Raw genomic sequence first — 16,508 nt, forward strand, 5'->3', positions numbered from 1 at the left:
GATTTTGAGTAAATTTTCGGCCGCAACGTGCATTGATTTCGGACGAGAGTAATACTACATCTGATGAAAATTTGAACAAAATCGGAGAGGGTCGATTTTGGTCGAATTTTTGTTGCCATGTACTCTCCCACATGGTGAAACCTCATTTTTGGGCACATTTGGGCCTAAAACTTGTAGGGGACTCAGGTTTATCTCTTATCTCAAAACAGTTTCTAATGTATTTTTTAGTTTAAAATCTAAATTCATGTTTAATTTTATAAAATAATGGGAATTGTTTCCAGGACGGTCATTTTTTGGTCCAGAAAATAGCTTTTTTTCAAAAAACTGAAATTTTTCCATGAAAGATGGAAGAATATAAATGTAGTGCCAATACAAAAAATGTTCAAAATAGTGCCTAAAAACGTTATACGATAAGACCTAATCGTTATTTCACTTTTGTAAAAAATTTTTTCTAGACACCCCACGACCATATTTTTGCAGGTGTGGGACATGTTGGGACAAACTACATCTCATATACCTTAGAAGTCCATAAACATGCAATATATGAAAAATCAGCCAGAAAAAGCAAGTTTGAATTTTTCTGTACAGTGGATAATAGGCCTGAAGTTGAGTTCTACAGAGAATGCGTCTTAAACATTTGTAATGTTTCAGTTGTCAACAACAAAAAAAGATGAGATTTTTTGAAAATTAATTCGGATGTTCAGACGACTCAAATAGGCTTTGAGTTTGATTTTCGTTGAAGAAAATCAAAACATCGGTAAGAAAAAAAAAGAAAACACTCACATTTCCAATAGATCCAAGTTAACGATACATTCGAGTAACAATAGTCTGGGAAGCTCTAATAGAGGGAATTGATTCTTTAGCTTTGGTGTTTTTCTTTTTGATTTTTTCGGTAATCTGTTCCGTGTTTGGAGTTGTGAAAAAGCCAAAATGGTTTCTCGAAGGCTCATTTCTGACTCTTTTCAACCGAAAATCGATAGGTGGAAAAAATTCAAAAAAGAAGGAGGACCGTTCCTGACAGCCAGCTGGTGTACAATAGAGCGCATTTGTTAAGTTTTATTTCTATAATTTTTAATTAATCAAAATTCGTTTCTTTTGATTGAAACTATCGAAAAAAAAAAATCACTTAAAACCGATATTTAAAAAGCCTAAATTTAAACTCCCGCTAAAAAGATTCAAAGGCGCACACGCCTTGGCGCCGATTGGGTCTCGCGACGAAATCTGGACTGCCTATTTTTCGGCATTTTTTTCCGGTTTTTTGAGGTTTTCAGCGCGAATTTTTGGATTTCCCCGCGAAATTTTTGTTCTAGAAATTATTTTAGGCCAGTTGACACCTTTATTTGTCATTTTTAGCTCGCAAATCTCTATCTCACCTTGTTAAAGTTCTAATTTTCCGAAAATTCTTTATCACAATATTTTTTATGGCCTTTTTTCCGAATAACCTCTCTTCTAAACAAGTAGTTTTGCAGGTAATCATTATGTCCGTCGAAGGTCTCCTCTCCGAAGTCCGTCACTTCAACGCACACGCTTTGGAGGTCGCTCACGGCGAGCAACTCCACTACGGAGGAAAGCGCGTCTTCTCCGACGTGAAGCCAGGATGCTCGGGAGCTCAGAAGGGCAGCGAGCTCAAGGAAGCTGTTGGACACGCCAAATGCCACGCTGAGAAAGCCGTCAACAAGGGAGGAAACAGTAAGCGACAGCGTTTTTATCAAAAACACTAAAATTCCAATTTTTCAGGCGGTGATGTTTCCCAACTCCAGCAAGAGCACTCCGCCCTCGTCAAGAAGGTTGACCAGTTGGCCAGTCTCGTCGCCGAGCTCCAGCTCGAGATCTCCACCTTCAAAAAGGGACAGGTAATGATAAATCGTCACGTTTTGATCCTTGGCGACGGGAATCTCTCATTCTCGCTTGCCATCGCCTCGTCTGACCCTGGAAATATCTATTTTGCGACTGTTTTTGATTCCCGAGAGGAATTTATCAGAAAGTATCACGCAGACGATACACTAGCAGCTCTCGGAGCTCTGAAAAACGCTGTTTTGGTGTTCGGGGTGGACGCCACAGATTTGCCAGCTCGTTGGTGTAACCAATTCCATACGATTATCATGAACTTCCCACACCCTGGCGGAAAGACCAACCTGCGGAAAAGCAAGATCCTGCTGACTGGAATCTTCAAATCTCTGCACACAATCATGAACAACGACGCCAGATTCCTTCTGAGCCTTGCCACTGGCCAATCCGGCATTGAGAAAGTCGAAAATCCGTGGATTTCGGAGCTTCCGACGCATAAAAAGGATTCCTGGCAAGCAATTTATTTGGGTGCCGAGGAAGGCTTCGTTCTGGATAGTGTGGAGATTTTCGATACCGAGCGGTTCAAGTCGTACAAGTCATCGGGCTACAAAGAGACCAAGAAGGGATTCAATAATCGAGAAGGGCTGACACTGGGTTTTAAGAAGTGTGATAATCAGCAGGAGTCGTTGGAGGACTTCCGAAGAGCCGAAACTGGCGCAAACTCCGGCTTCAACTACTACAGACCATTTTACACCCAGGATTTGTCGTTTTTGTTCAAAGAATCTGAAATACACGGTGAACGTCTGGCGATGGATCTGATAAAATCGTTGTCCGGGAACTGTCTCGCTGAAATCACAGAAGTAGAGAGTCTCCGTTCGATTTGCCCTGATCCACCACTACCGAATAGAATCTATCGAATTATTTGGCAAGGTTGGAAGCTGCCGATGGGACGGGAGATGTGTGGAAGGATTCATGAAGAGCTGCGGTGCCGAATTGAGGAAAGAATTGAGCAAGAAGAGCTGCCAATTGTGTTGACCTAATTGTTAAAGTAATTTTTGTTAGTTGTTTTGGTTATAGAAAGAAAACCGTCGCAAAAATGATAGTTTCAAGTGTTATAGAGGTTCAAAATCCCTTAAAATGTATTTTTCGATCTAAAATTTCTATTTTCAGACCTCCGCTGCTCCAGCTGCTGCTGCTGCTGCTCCAGCCAAGGAAGAGGCTGCTGGCGACGACGACTTCGATCTCTTCGGATCCGAAGACGAGGAGGAAGACGAGGAAAAGAAGAAGATCGTCGAGGAGCGTCTCGCCGCCTACGCTGAGAAGAAGGCCAAGAAGGCTGGACCGATCGCCAAGTCTTCGGTCATTCTCGATGTGAAGCCATGGGACGACGAGACCGATCTCGTGGAGATGGAGAAGCTCGTCAGAAGCATCGAGATGGACGGACTCGTCTGGGGAGGTGGGAAGCTCTTGCCAATTGGATACGGAATCAAGAAGCTCCAAATTATCACCGTCATCGAGGATCTGAAGGTGTCCGTCGACGATCTGATCGAGAAGATCACCGGAGACTTCGAAGACCACGTTCAATCGGTGGATATTGTTGCCTTCAATAAGATCTAAGGACATTCGTTTTGATTTTAAAAAAGTATATTTTTTATACTGATTATGTTATCTGTGAAACATTTTCCTTTTTGTTTGTTTTCTATTTAAGAATAAAGCCTCTTTTCTTGCATTTAATTCGAACAACAACCGGTTTCGAAACCTCTGCTCTGTAATACTGAACAACCCATTTCGATAAAGTTTGAATTCAGAGAAAGATTTCACATTTTTGACCTAATAAATTCGTTTTTCTAGCCTGTTTCTTTGCTTAAAATGACCGACAGACACCAAAAACTGACACCAGTAAGTTATTCAAATTTCCCACCGAAAAACGAGAGATGCGCCAACGACGCACGCGAAATGCGTCAGTGGTGTGACGCGTTTCGCGCCAAGCGTCATTGTTCGCGTGATTCAATTTCACCCAATTTCGCGCGACTTCAATGAATTTTCATCTAGTTTTCGAGCAAATTCGAATGTAAAATAATATTTTACATGTTGAGAAACCTATTTTCATCGCAAAATATTGAAAAAAACTCACAAAATCGCGATTTTCGCCTTACGAAATTTCGTCAGTTTTGCCCCATTGTTTTCGAAGACGCGTTATCGATTTTCACACAGTTTCGCGTACAGTCTCAAGCGATTTTTGTCCTCCTTCTCGCCTAATAAACCCCTTTTCGATTTAAAACTTTTAAAAATCAAAATTTTTCCCAGGTATGCGTGCCTCTCGTCGCAGTGGTGCCAATGGTAGTAGTCTCAACAAAGCCACGGTCCCGTTGTTGCCGAAAAATCGGCTTGTGAAGGTAAAAAATTTCCAATAGAGCGGGAAATGGAAATTTTGAAATTCCAGGAGCTCCAAGACCGCGGTCTAGACACAAATGGCGTGCAGACGGTGTTGGCTGACAGGCTGTTGGAGTTTTTAGACATCGAGGATGGCACGATTCCAGCGCCAGCAGGGACTCCAGTAGCTGTGAGTTGCAAAGTAAAATTTTTGGCTGAAAAAATCAGAAATTTCAGAAAAAACCACCTCCAGCGGCCGCCAAAAAAGCCACCCCGAAGGGCACAAACTCTGCCAAGAAGGGAAAAAAGGTGGTGAAGGAAGAAGTGGAAACAGAAGAGGAGGAGGATGAGAAGCCCGATGTCTCAGAGCTCATCGAGCCGCCCAAACGCGGTCGGAAGCCTTCAGAAGCCAAGAAGAAGGTTATAAAGCAAGAGGTGCCAGATGAAGAAGAAGAAGAGGAGGAGGAGGATGCTCCTGTAGTCATTGTTCCAACTCCCAGAGGCAAGAGAAAGGCTCCAGGAAGGCCGCCAAAGCAGGTGAACGATGAACCAGAAGAGGAGCCTGAAGAAAAGCCAGAAGACGTCCCACCAAGTAGAAGAAGTGGAAGAAAGTCGAATCCTCCTCCAGCACCACCGAAAAAAGACAAGAAAAAAACAGTGGTCGTTGTGAAGACTGAGGAGCCAGAGGAGGTTCCAGAAGACGTTCCGTCGACTTCAGAAGCTCCTGCAGCTCCAGAAATCGTCTCTGAAGTTGTAGCAACTCCTAAGAAGAATGGGAAGTTACCAGAAGTCGTAACCTCGAGGTCCGAGGAGAAGAGGGCTCGAAAGAAGAGTGCGAAGCTTCTGGAAGCCGAGGAATCAATGGTAGATGAAGTGGAAGAGGTGCAAGAGGAGCCGCAAGAGCTCCAAGAGCTACAACAGGAGATTCAGGAGGAAATTCAAGAGCCAGAGAGAAAGAAGCAGAAGATAAAGGAGGAGGTTCCAGATTCTGATGAGGAAGAGGTAGAAAAGTCTCAAAAGGAGAAGAAGAAGAAGGTGGTGCGAATAAAAGAGGAAATCATCGACGAGGAATACGCCACGTCATCCGACCCAGATTTCACACCGCCTGCTCCGGACTCTGAGCCAGTTCGCCATTCGAAACGAATCAAAGAGCACTCTGAACAGAGCTACGAGGCGTTGCTCGCGATGCAGATCCAGAGAGACAAGGCTAAGAAGCAGAGAACGATGTCTTCTAGTACCTATCAACCGCCGGCACCTGCACCAGCGCCAGCGCCACGAAAACCGGATTGGCAGGCGCAGTGGAAGGCCAAAATGGAGGCGAATAAGAAGGCGACCGCGGCGGCTCCAGCTCCGACGACGCCAACGACTCCACTAGTAGAAGTTGCGAAACGGAAAGAATCCGGTACCGCGGAGATACCGAAGAAGAAGAAGAAGGAGGTGACGATTGATGCGATCGAAGCGTTGATGGCGTCGACGCATAAGGAGAAAGCCGAAAAAAGTGAGTGGAATAGTCTAGAATTTATACTGAATCGAGGCTAAATTAACGAGTAATTTGGGCATTGTTTGGCTCAGAATAGTCTGAAAATAGCTAAAAATGGTTCTTAAAGTGGGATGAACAATTTTTTTTTTGGAAAAATGACTGAGAATAGTCTGAAATTGGCTGTAATAGGACGCAGATAGCTCTGAAATTAGGCTGAATCAACTAGAAATTCGCTCTAAATTGTCTTGAAACAAGCTGAAAATGAATCTAAATGACTCAAAACTCGCTTAATTTTGCCTCAAATTAACCCAGCGAGGTCTGAAATTGGTTGAAATCCGACCCATTTTTGACTGAAATAGGTCTTTCAACGGATTCAGATGGGTCTGAAATTGGGCTCAATAGCTTTAAAAAAATTATCAAATTGGTCTAGAAATTGTCTCCGCCCACTTTTAGGGCCCCGAAAATGGGATTTTATGCTCTTTGTGAGATTTATTCTGTAGTGGGCGGAGCCTAAATTTAGATTCACTCCTTTCGAAATCTGGCAAATTTAATGAGAAAATATCAGATATTTTTAATATCTGTGCATTTTAAATCCCATAAGAGATTTTTTGTTTAGAATTTATTCTGAATAGGGGCTAAATCAACCTGAAATTTGGGCACCGTTTGACTCAGAATAGTCTGGGAATAACTAAAAAAATGACTCTGAAATTGGGATAAAAAGCTGTCTTATCAGGAAAAATGACTAGAAATTCACTCTAAATTGTCTGAAAATGTACCAAAATTACGCTAAATTTACTCTAAAATGGCTCAAAACTCGGCTAAATTTGCTCTAAATTAACTCGAAATAATCTGAAATTGTCTGAAAATGATCTATTCTTGACTGAAATAGGCTCTTCACCGGTCACAGATAGCTCTGTATTTGGGCTCAAACACCTAGAAATGTTCTCTAAATTGACTCGGAAAACAGTTTTAATCTCGATGAAAACGGCCCGTATTTGGCCAAAAATGACTCAAAACGAGCCAAAATTCGCTCTAACGTAACGAAAAAAGCCGGAAATTGGCTGAAAATGACCCATTAATATGTCAAAAATGACTCAGAATTCGGTTAATTCAACCTGAAATTTCCCACACAATTCAGCTGAAAATGACCCATTTTTGACTGAAATAGGTCCTTCTACGGACCCAGATGGCTCTGAAATTTGGCTCAATAGCCTTAAAGTTAGTTGAAAATGGTCAAATTTAAGTAAAAAATCGTCAAATTGGTCTAGAAATTGGCTCCCCCCCCCCACTTTTAGGACCCTGAAAATGGGCTTTTATGCTCTTTGTGAGATTCTGTAGTGGGCGGAGCCTAAATTTAGATTCACTCCTTTCGAAATCTGGCAAATTTAATGAGAAAGTATCTGTGCATTTTTGATCTCTTTGAATGCCAAACGAGATTTTATCGTTTTGAAATGACGAATCCAAGAATCCTATCCCCAAAAATTCTATACTAAATCTCATTTGAACCCTTCCAGAAGCTTCCTTGGAGCGCTCCGAACGCCCCACAGAACGTGCCGTCGGTGGAGCCGATGCCTCAGGAACCGATTACGCCCAAAATCAGCTTCGTAACGTCGCAAAGGCCGCTCCACCACTCGCTCCAGGCCTATTTTTCAACAATCAGCCACCAGTCGTCGCGAAGATCCCGCCAGCATCCCATCCATACGCTTCGCATATAAAAATGATGCCACCTGGAATGATTCCACCGCCACCACCACCAGCAGGTCAACCCACCAGACGTCGTCAATCGAGATTCGATCAACCGCCGCCAGAAGCGATCGCTGTTCAGCAGCAGCAGCAGCATTTCTATGCCAATTCGGTATGTTTTAAAAATCTGAAAATTTCAGCCGAAAAGTTTAGGTGGTTTATCGGCGCAGCGACATCATCTTCAAAAAAATGGGAAGATCTTCAAGAAAAAACGAAACTTGTGATCCTGATATTTGTGTTGTAAAGCAAAAAAAAAAGAATATTTTCTATCCTCCCGTCCCCTCTCATGTTCTTTTTTTCTCGATTTTTTTCTACTGTTTTCTACTTTACTACGGATTCATGAGTTCCGTCAAAGTCTACATATATATATCTATAATTGTGTGAATCGTCCTCTTCCCCCGTCCTAAACTCGCGATCTTTTTCAGAATGCCAGCCAGCAACCACCTCCACCCCCTCCATCGCTCACCACGGTGCCACAGATCTCGAAACGATCGTCTGGAATCAGTTTGCACGTTCCACCACCGCCGCCAGGAAGAAAGCCAACGACGCTAGATGGAATCGTACCGCCACCGCCGCCGAAGCCGCCAGTTGTCGTTCAGATTCCACCAGCAACACCGCCGACGTCGGATTTGCAAAGGGTGAGTTTTTGGGAGCGATAGAAGGGCTAGACGGAGTCACAGCGCTTGAAAATTTGGAATTTTGAGCATCGGAAGGCTTCTGGAACTTTTTCCCTTCATCGTAGGGCTAGAAGGCTCTGATTTGAAGCCTGAAGGGCTAGAACGCGTCAAAGCGCTTCAAAAGCTGAAATTTTGAACGTCGGAGAGCTTCTAGAATATTTCCCAACATCGTAGACCTAGAAGGCGTCAATCTGAAACCTTTAAAGTTCTGAAATTGAAAAAAATTCCAGGAAGTATGAAATTCCAGTTAGTCTAGCCCTGCTAGAATGCTTTAAATCACTGTAAAAATTGATTTTCAGCGCGTCCAAGCGCTATTCTCGAGCGAGCCAGTCACTGCCGTCCCCGTCGTCTTCTCGCCACGCGAATCCACGTCTTCTGCTCCGATCTCTGCAATATCTCCATTCTCAATCCCACCACCTCCTCCACCACCGCCTCCGCCTCCACCGAAGCCTCCAGTTGCTCAGACAGTGCTGAAAACGGAGCCAGAAGGGAATGACGACGATGATGAGTTTGTGATTCGGGATACTGTAGTTGAAGAGCCAGAGGAATCGTCGGTACCTGCTCCAGTAGCTGTCAAGCCAAGCGTGAAGGCTGAAAGAAGCTCTGCGACACCTCCACTACCTCCACCAAGGTACACTGAAGAAGATAACGCGCCAAAGGCCATCAACAGGGTTGAGGAGCTTCGAAAGAAGCTGGCACTGGCTGAAGAACGGCAACGACGAGCTGCGGAGTTGGGAGATGGAGAGTACGATCCATTGGATGATGCGACGGCGCAAGAGGAGACTGAAGAGGTTTGGGAGTATCAGCCAACGACGAGAGTGGAGGATGAGGAGGAGGAGATGGAGCAGGACGACGAGGAGGATGAAGAGATGGATGATGAGGAAGACGATGAGGAGGATGAGGACGAGGAGGAACAAGAAACGGAGGAAGCCGCTGGAGAGGTTCCAGAAGAAGAGAAAATGGAGGATCTAGAGATCGAGATCCCTCAGAATCCAATGGAGCTGTTCAAACGCGCGCTACCGCTTCTCCATTCGTCTACTGTAGCGGAGGCACCGAAGAATGACTACGCTCAAGTGGATATCCCGATGACAGAATCGCTTCTAACCCGACCGCAAGAAGAGCAACAAGGCGAGGTCTATTATCATGGTGATCCAGTGCCAGAGGTCGATGAGAATGAGCTGTATGAAATAGCGGCAGGAATCAAGCCAAAGAAGAAGGACAAGAAGCCGTTGGTGCAGATTCCAGAGGAGGAACGAGTGCCAGTTGATAACGATACCATTGAGCTGGATTATTGTGAGTTTTGAGCAGTGTGTGATATTGGTACGGTTTCGGTAAATTTGCCGGTAAATTTACCAGTAACTTACCGGTAATTTTTAGAAAGATTTTCTGTTTTTTTTTTTCAATATTTGTAACCGCGACGTTTCAGAACTGCGACGTTTTAGAACTGCGACATTGCAGAACTGCTACATTTCAGAACTGCGACATTTTAGAACCGCGACGTTTCAGAACCGCGACATTTTAGAACCGCGACGTTTCAGAACTGCGACGTTTTAGAACCGCGACGTTCCAGAACTGCGACATTTTAGAACCGCGACGTTTCAGAACTGCGACGTTTTAGAACTGCGACGCTTCAGAACCGCGACATTTTAGAACCGCGAAGTTTCAGAACTGCGACATTTTAGAACTGGGACGTTTCAGAACTGCGACGTTTTAGAACTGCGACGCTTCAGAACTGCGACATTTTAGAACTGCGACGTTTCAGAACTGCGACATTTTTTTTCAGAACTGTTGCAAAACTGTCAAAAAAAACTAGTGAAACAGCAGAAAAAACATTCGTGTAGTCCTCGAGGAAAATAAGAATTTTACTGGTAGTTTGCCGGTAATTTACCGGTAAAACACTCGTAAATTTTCGGTAGTTTTCAAATTCACCGGTAGGTTACCGGTAAGTCTGGTTTTGAGCACGAAAAGTAGGGGTTTTATTCCAAAAATTGAATTTGCAGATAATGCTGACATCCTTGTGAAGAGCGCCGAGAAGAATATTTGGCAAATCGAACCATTCTGTCAGGATGGTCTAGCCCTTATGTGGGGAGGCATCAGGTCGAACTTTGGAATCCAACTTCCGTTCAAACAAACAGACAAGGACAAATCGCATCGGCTAGCCTTCCAAATCCAAATCGACGCCTTCCAATCGATGCAACACCTTCCAACGGAATTTATGCAGGAGGAAGGAGACGTTCGAATGGGATTCTCGCTTGCTTCGACGCCTCTGGCCCTCGGAGAAAGTTCCGGATCATGGTGTATCACTGCGACGGGAAAGAAGGCGTCCAACAATCATTTTTACGAGTTTACAAGAGCCTTCCTTGTCGGCGATTGTGTTACTTGTATTCTGGATCTTCTGGAAGGTTCGATTTCCTATCAAATTAACGGAGAAGACGTTGGAACTCCTTTCGAGAAGATTCCATTGAGAGAAGGGGATATTATTTTCCCAACGATTTGCACAAAAAATGCCAATATCAATGTGAATCTGGGACAGGAGTTGAGTGATGAGAAGTGGAAACTATCGGAGGATCGTGACTGGATGTTCATCACCGAAATGGATCGAGCTCATCTCGTTCGCTCTCACACCGCGCCTGCAGCAAAGAAGGACTGTACAGTACTGATGACTGTCGGTCTTCCAGGAGTTGGAAAAACCACGTGGGTTCGTCGTTACCTTGCGGAGCATCCACACGAGCATTGGACACTGATCAGTGCTGACGTTGTGATCGATGCGATGAAGGTGAATGGAGTGCCCAGAATCCGATTGCCAACTCTGAAGCGTCCGGATTTCCTTCGAGGAATTATTGGAAAATCGATGAGTCGTCTGATCTCCCTGGCACCTCGTAGAAGGAAGAACTACATTTTGGATATGACCAATTGTATGGCAGATAGAAGAAAAAAGAAGCTGATGGGATTTGAGGAGTTCAATAGGAAGTGTATGATCTTTGTACCCGATGAGGATACACATATGAAGAGGTTGATCAAGCAAGAACACGAGGAGAACGAGAAACTGGACACTGACGCTGTGATGCAGTACAAAGCGGCCATGTCGCTGCCGATTGTGGCTGAAGGAGAGCCGTGTGAAGAGCTGATCTTCATAGATCCGCCGGCGGGAATGGAGGATTTGGCGTTCGATCGGGTCGCTAAGATGAATTATGAGTGTAGATCGTGGTTGCAGTTGCCGAGAAGGAGAGGAGGAGGTGAGAAAAGCTCTGAAATAGCTTGAAAAATCTGAGAAAATTGGCTGAAAATGACCCGAATCTGACTGAAATATGCCCTTCATTGGACCCAGATGTCTCTGGATTTTAGCTCAAAATACTTTGAATTTGGTATAGATTAGCTCAGAATAGTCTTAAATTGGCTGAAAATGAACCTAAATTCGCCACAGATTAGCTCTAAACTCAAGAAGTCTAAAATCGTCTAAAAATAAGCCTAAGTCAAGCCTAAAATGCCCCAAATTAGCTTGAAGGCCTATTACCGTAAAACCTCTAATAGAACGACACCCGGATCGTCCATTTTGAGCCTATATATCTCATTTTCTGTGAAAGATATCAAAAAGTGGCTAAATAGTAAAATGTTGCTGATATCCTGATAAACATTTTACTAGTTAACCACTTTTTGGATATCTTTTCAAAGAAGTGAGATATATAGGCTCAAAGTGGACGATCCGGGTGTCGTTCTATTAGAGGTTTTACGGTATCTCGATTCAAGGGGGTTTTAAGCTAACCTGGGCCAATTTAGACCGTTTTAAATCTTATTTAGCCTATATATGGCCAATTCCAGGTTTAAGGCTTTTCAGGCTGAAATTATAAGCCTAAAAATGACCCCCAAAAAACTATGAATTTTCCAGGCTACCATAACAATCATCACCGGGGAAACGGCGGAGGCGGAAGCGGAGGCTACCAACCTCAACACAACCAATACAACAACGATCACGGCTACACCCCATACAACAATCGACCATCGACAAGCGGTGGACAATACTCGCCACGTGGCGGTCCCTCATCCTCAATGAACATCACACATACCACATTCGCCCCGAATGCTCAACGAGAAGAGCCTACGATCATATTGCCGCCTGTCAAAATCACGATACCAGTTGCAACGACGTCTCCGGTGGTCACGACTTCTGCTCTGTCAGCTCAAGACTCACCTGCATCCAGTATCCGATCCTCTGGTCCAGTGTCAACGAACCAATTCTCGTTCCCACCACCATCAGTTCCACAGTCGCCAGCCCCACCGACGCCACAACCGATTCAAGCGCTTCAGAATCAGCAGCAACAGATTCAGAAGCAGGTTCAGGCTCAGGCTCCAATTCAGATGCCAAAGAGAGTAGAAGTGTCCCAACCGCTCACGTTGAACACCTCCCTTCCTTCTAAAATGAGTGGTCCACCATCTGCAACATCATCTGTGAACTCTCCAAGATTGACTACGCCCATCAGATCCTTGGCTCCAGTCACCCCAGTGACGCCAAGTGTCATTCCACAGGTTCCGATGGTTCTGAATCAGCCACCACCGCCAGTGATGCCACAGATGATGATGTCGGTTCCGCCGCCAACGCTGATGGCTCAGATGAGACAGCCACCACCGACGATGTTGTCACAAGGCGTTTTTCCTATTGATGTGGTGAGTTTTTTAGAAAGAAAATTAGGCTCCGCCCACTTAAAGGGTCGTGAATAGTGAATTTTAGACTTTTTGAGAGATTTTGGAGATCAAGAAAATCGCATTTTTGGCCCAACAATATAGGCTCCGCCCACTTTTTGGGGTACTGTAAAATTGGGGTTTAGGTTCCGCCCACTTTCCATTTCTTTCAATCTTCTCGAGTTTTGAAAATTATAGGAAAAAGGATTAGGCTCCGCCCACTTTCGAGACCCTGGAAGACGGATTTTAGGCGCCGCCCACTTTATAAATCCTGACATTGTCGCTTTAGGCTCCGCCCACTGGGGGTTTTGAAAAATCGGATTTTCGGATATTACAAGAAGAATTAGTCTCCGCCCAATTAAGGGATCCTGAAAGTTCAGATTTTAGGCTCCGCCCACTTTCAATTTTCTTAAAATTCATTAATTATGAAAAAATAATAGCTCTCTTTAGGGATACTGGTTATTGGATTTTAGGCTCCGCCCATTTTTTGAGGCTCTGATTAATAAGATTTTAGGCTCCGCCCACTTTCGATCCCTCTACATTTTTAGCTATGGAAATTATGAAAACATTAGGCTCCGCCCACTTTAAGTGTCCTAAACATTGCATTTTATACGCGAAAAAATTAGGCTCTGCCCACTTCGCATATCTTTGACATTCTTTAGATCTTGAAATTGATAGGCTCCGCCTACTTTATGGATTTTGAAGAGTGAATTTCAGGCTCCGCCCACCTTCTATTCTTTCAACATTCTTTAGATCTAGAAATTGCGGCAAAAATTAGGCTCCGCCCATTACAGAGATCTTGAAAATGGGATTTTAGGCTCCGCCCACTTTCCCACATCTCTCTATATAAATTCAAATTTCCAGACTGTTCCACCGCCAAACTTCTCCGCTCCACCACCACAACTGCCACCACCTCCTGTCGCAGGCATTCCACCACATTTGATGATGTATCAACAGGCTCCGCCCCTCGTGACTCCGCCCACACCCGCCCAATTCTCATATCCACCACCACAATTTAATCCACATTGAACTTTTTTTTGAATTTTTTTCGATTTTTTTAAATTTTCACCCATTTTCGTTGTTTTCTCTTACCCTGATTCTTCATCTTTGTAACATTTTCCTTCATTTTTTTTTCAATTTTTCCGAAACTTCAAAATCTCCAGTTTTTTTTATTCAAAAATCATCCGCCCCTTTCTTCAAAAAAGTGACTTTAATAACAAGAAACTGTTCTCTTTCTCTTTTTTTTAATTTTTCGCCATTTTTTAACCACCTAGTTTCTCTCCTCTTTTTTTAAGCCCCGCCCCCTCCTCTCTGAAAATCAAAAACTTCCTTCTAAAAAATTTCAGCCCCACGCCGGTACCCCGCCCCCTAATTTCTGTTGTAATCAAATCTTTCTTTTTTTTCATTCATAATCTGAAAATTTGGGGAATAAAAAGTTAGAAAACACCCAAAAAAATTGGAAATTAGGGGATTTTTAGGATTACTGTAGGTTTTTATTGAATTTTTCTAGATATAAGGACTCGCGACCTAGATAATTTTTAAAATTTTTATTGCAATTTTATTTTTCAGAGAATTTTTGAAATTTTAAGATTTTTGACAGGGAAATTAGGCTCCGCCCCTTTTGAAGGGGAGCCCATCAAAGGGGCGGAGCTTAATTTTGGGGAATAATGACGATGGAAAGGAAGCGGGGAAGGAGAACGAAGGAATGGGAAAGGGAAAGGAAGAATAGGCTCCGCCCACTTTATTGATTTCAGCACAAGGAATCCGAATAGGCTCCGCCCACTTTAGAGAAGACAATGGAAACGGAAAAGAAAATAGGAATGAGAACGAAGGAAATGAAAAATTAGGCTCCGCCCACTTAAAGGGTTTCAGCACAAACTGGGAATTTGAATAGGCTCCGCCCACTTTTGATGGAGATAAGGACGAAGAAGATTACTGTAGATTTTTGTAGAAAAAAGCCCAGGAAATCTGAATAGGCTCCGCCCATTTTCCTCAAAGAATTTTAGAGACGAAAACGGAAAAGATTACTGTAGTTTCGAAGAATTCAGTAAAGTTTGAATTTCTCTAAAATCGTAATTTTAAAAATTCTTGATTTTTTTAGGAAAAGATTACTGTAGATTCAAATATATTTAGGCTCCGCCCATTTCGGATAAAATTTCGAATTCCCTGAATTTTCGTTTTTTGGAAGAGATTACTGTAGATTCATTTAGGCTCCCCCCCATTTTTATAAAGTTCTGAAATTCTGAAATTTTCGAAAATTCTGAATTTCCTAATTTTTTTGAAAAAAACTGGTTCTTGATTTTCAGAATATTCCGAAGTTCTTGATTTTCAGAATATTCTGGAAATTTCTGGAAATTAAATTTTTGAAAAATTCAAATTTATTATTTTTAAAAAAAAATTGAAATTTGTAAAAAAAAAAGAAAAAGTTCAAATTCTCGACATTGATGCTGTATTGATAGATGAGGTGTTGCTGATTTTCTGAAAAAAAAATATTTTTCTTGAAAAAAATTAAGCTCCGCCCCTTTTGTAACTATGTGGCGCGTTAATTTATAAAAATGACTGAAAGTTGGAAGGCAACGATTCGGGAATTTTTTGAAATTTTGAAAAAAAAATTTTTTTTTAACTTGCAAAAAATTAAAATTTGTGAAATTTTGAAAAACCAAAAAAATCGCGCCGCAGAATTGCAAAAGCCACCTGCGGGAGGGGCCGGAGCTTCCACACAAAAGAGGCGGATCTTACCTTGCTCTTGATTCCGAAAACCAATTTTTTGAATTCCCGCTTGATCGTTTCATTCATTGTGACATAAATCAACGCGGGACACCCGTGATTGATGGACCAACACAGTTGTCCCGATAGAAGAATCCAGAAGGATGGGGTGATGAATGATAACGCGTTGTAGATAAGAGCAGAGACAGTGTTAAAGAAACAGATTATGATGCATTGGAAGAAAATCTGGAAAAAAATTCTGCAAAAATGATGGCCTAACTTTTGCACGTTGAGTTTTCTAGGCCACCATGGTAAATGACCTAGAAATCAGCCGGAATGTTTTCTAGGTCATTTTAACATGTCGGCCTAACGGGTTTTCTAGGCCATCATGGTAGATGGCCTATAAATTGACTTTTGATGTTTTCAGGCCAAAATTCAAAAAAAAGTTCAAAATTTTTGAATTTTCAAACTTACCGCCATTGATGCCTTCGATTTCTGACCCCGTGCGATTTTCTTGATCATCGCACAATAGATTGAAAATAAAAGGAACATACAGGTGACGAAAATCCAGTTGTTCCAGGCTTGAGGCTTGTTTTTGTACTGGAAGATTTTGAAATTTTTGTCGGTGGCCTAGAAAACTCAAAATGCGAAAGTTAGGCCACCATGAAAAAACGGCCTAGAAATCGCCCCAAGTGTTTTCTAGGCCATTTCACCGTGGTGGCCTAGAAAACTCAACTTGCAAAAATTAGGCCACCATGTTTAAGTGACCTAGAAACCCCATTAGATGGTCATTTCTAGGACATTTACCTTGGTGGCCCAGAAAAATCAACTTCCGAAAGTTTGGCCACCATGTTGAAATGGCCTCGAAATGACTTAACATGCCCCTGGGGTGTTTTCTAGCCTATTTAACATGGTGGCCTAGAAAACTCAAAATGCAAAAGTTAGGCCACCATTATAAACAAATAAAACCAACCATTTGTGTAGCCGCCTCGCTTGGTACCATTTCAGACAATGGGTCCGGAATCCATGAAATCCAAACAGAATTATAACAAATCGATGGGGTA

At 42.9% G+C, this 16,508-nt stretch overlaps 3 protein-coding genes across 3 annotated transcripts; 2 read left to right on the forward strand and 1 right to left on the reverse strand.

The window, feature by feature from the left end:
* Positions 1-1,478: 1,478 nt before the first annotated feature.
* On the forward strand, positions 1,479-3,405 carry Cbr-eef-1B.2 (the record flags this gene model as incomplete). Its single annotated transcript, XM_002632550.1, has 3 exons — positions 1,479-1,689; positions 1,738-2,816; positions 2,959-3,405. The coding sequence occupies 3 exons, from the start codon at positions 1,479-1,481 to the stop codon at positions 3,403-3,405; spliced, it is 1,737 nt and encodes a 578-aa protein (XP_002632596.1).
* A 692-nt stretch (positions 3,406-4,097) lies between these two features.
* Positions 4,098-13,767, forward strand: CBG23721 (the record flags this gene model as incomplete). Its single annotated transcript, XM_045240881.1, is given in 10 exon segments — positions 4,098-4,184; positions 4,232-4,351; positions 4,399-5,268; positions 5,284-5,659; positions 7,156-7,496; positions 7,810-8,022; positions 8,361-9,354; positions 10,062-11,297; positions 11,948-12,723; positions 13,603-13,767. 10 exon segments carry the CDS (start codon positions 4,098-4,100, stop codon positions 13,765-13,767), a joined length of 5,178 nt encoding a protein of 1,725 aa, XP_045091144.1.
* Positions 13,768-15,165: 1,398 nt separating this feature from the next.
* On the reverse strand, positions 15,166-15,534 carry CBG23722 (the record flags this gene model as incomplete). The annotated part of the gene is made up of 2 exons (XM_002632552.2): positions 15,166-15,216; positions 15,478-15,534. The coding sequence occupies 2 exons, from the start codon at positions 15,532-15,534 to the stop codon at positions 15,166-15,168; spliced, it is 108 nt and encodes a 35-aa protein (XP_002632598.2).
* Between the last annotated feature and the right edge of the window lie 974 nt (positions 15,535-16,508).

This window comes from Caenorhabditis briggsae (genome assembly GCF_000004555.2).
Source record: "Caenorhabditis briggsae AF16 supercontig from assembly CB4, cb25.NA_033, whole genome shotgun sequence".
NCBI lineage: Eukaryota > Metazoa > Nematoda > Chromadorea > Rhabditida > Rhabditidae > Caenorhabditis > Caenorhabditis briggsae.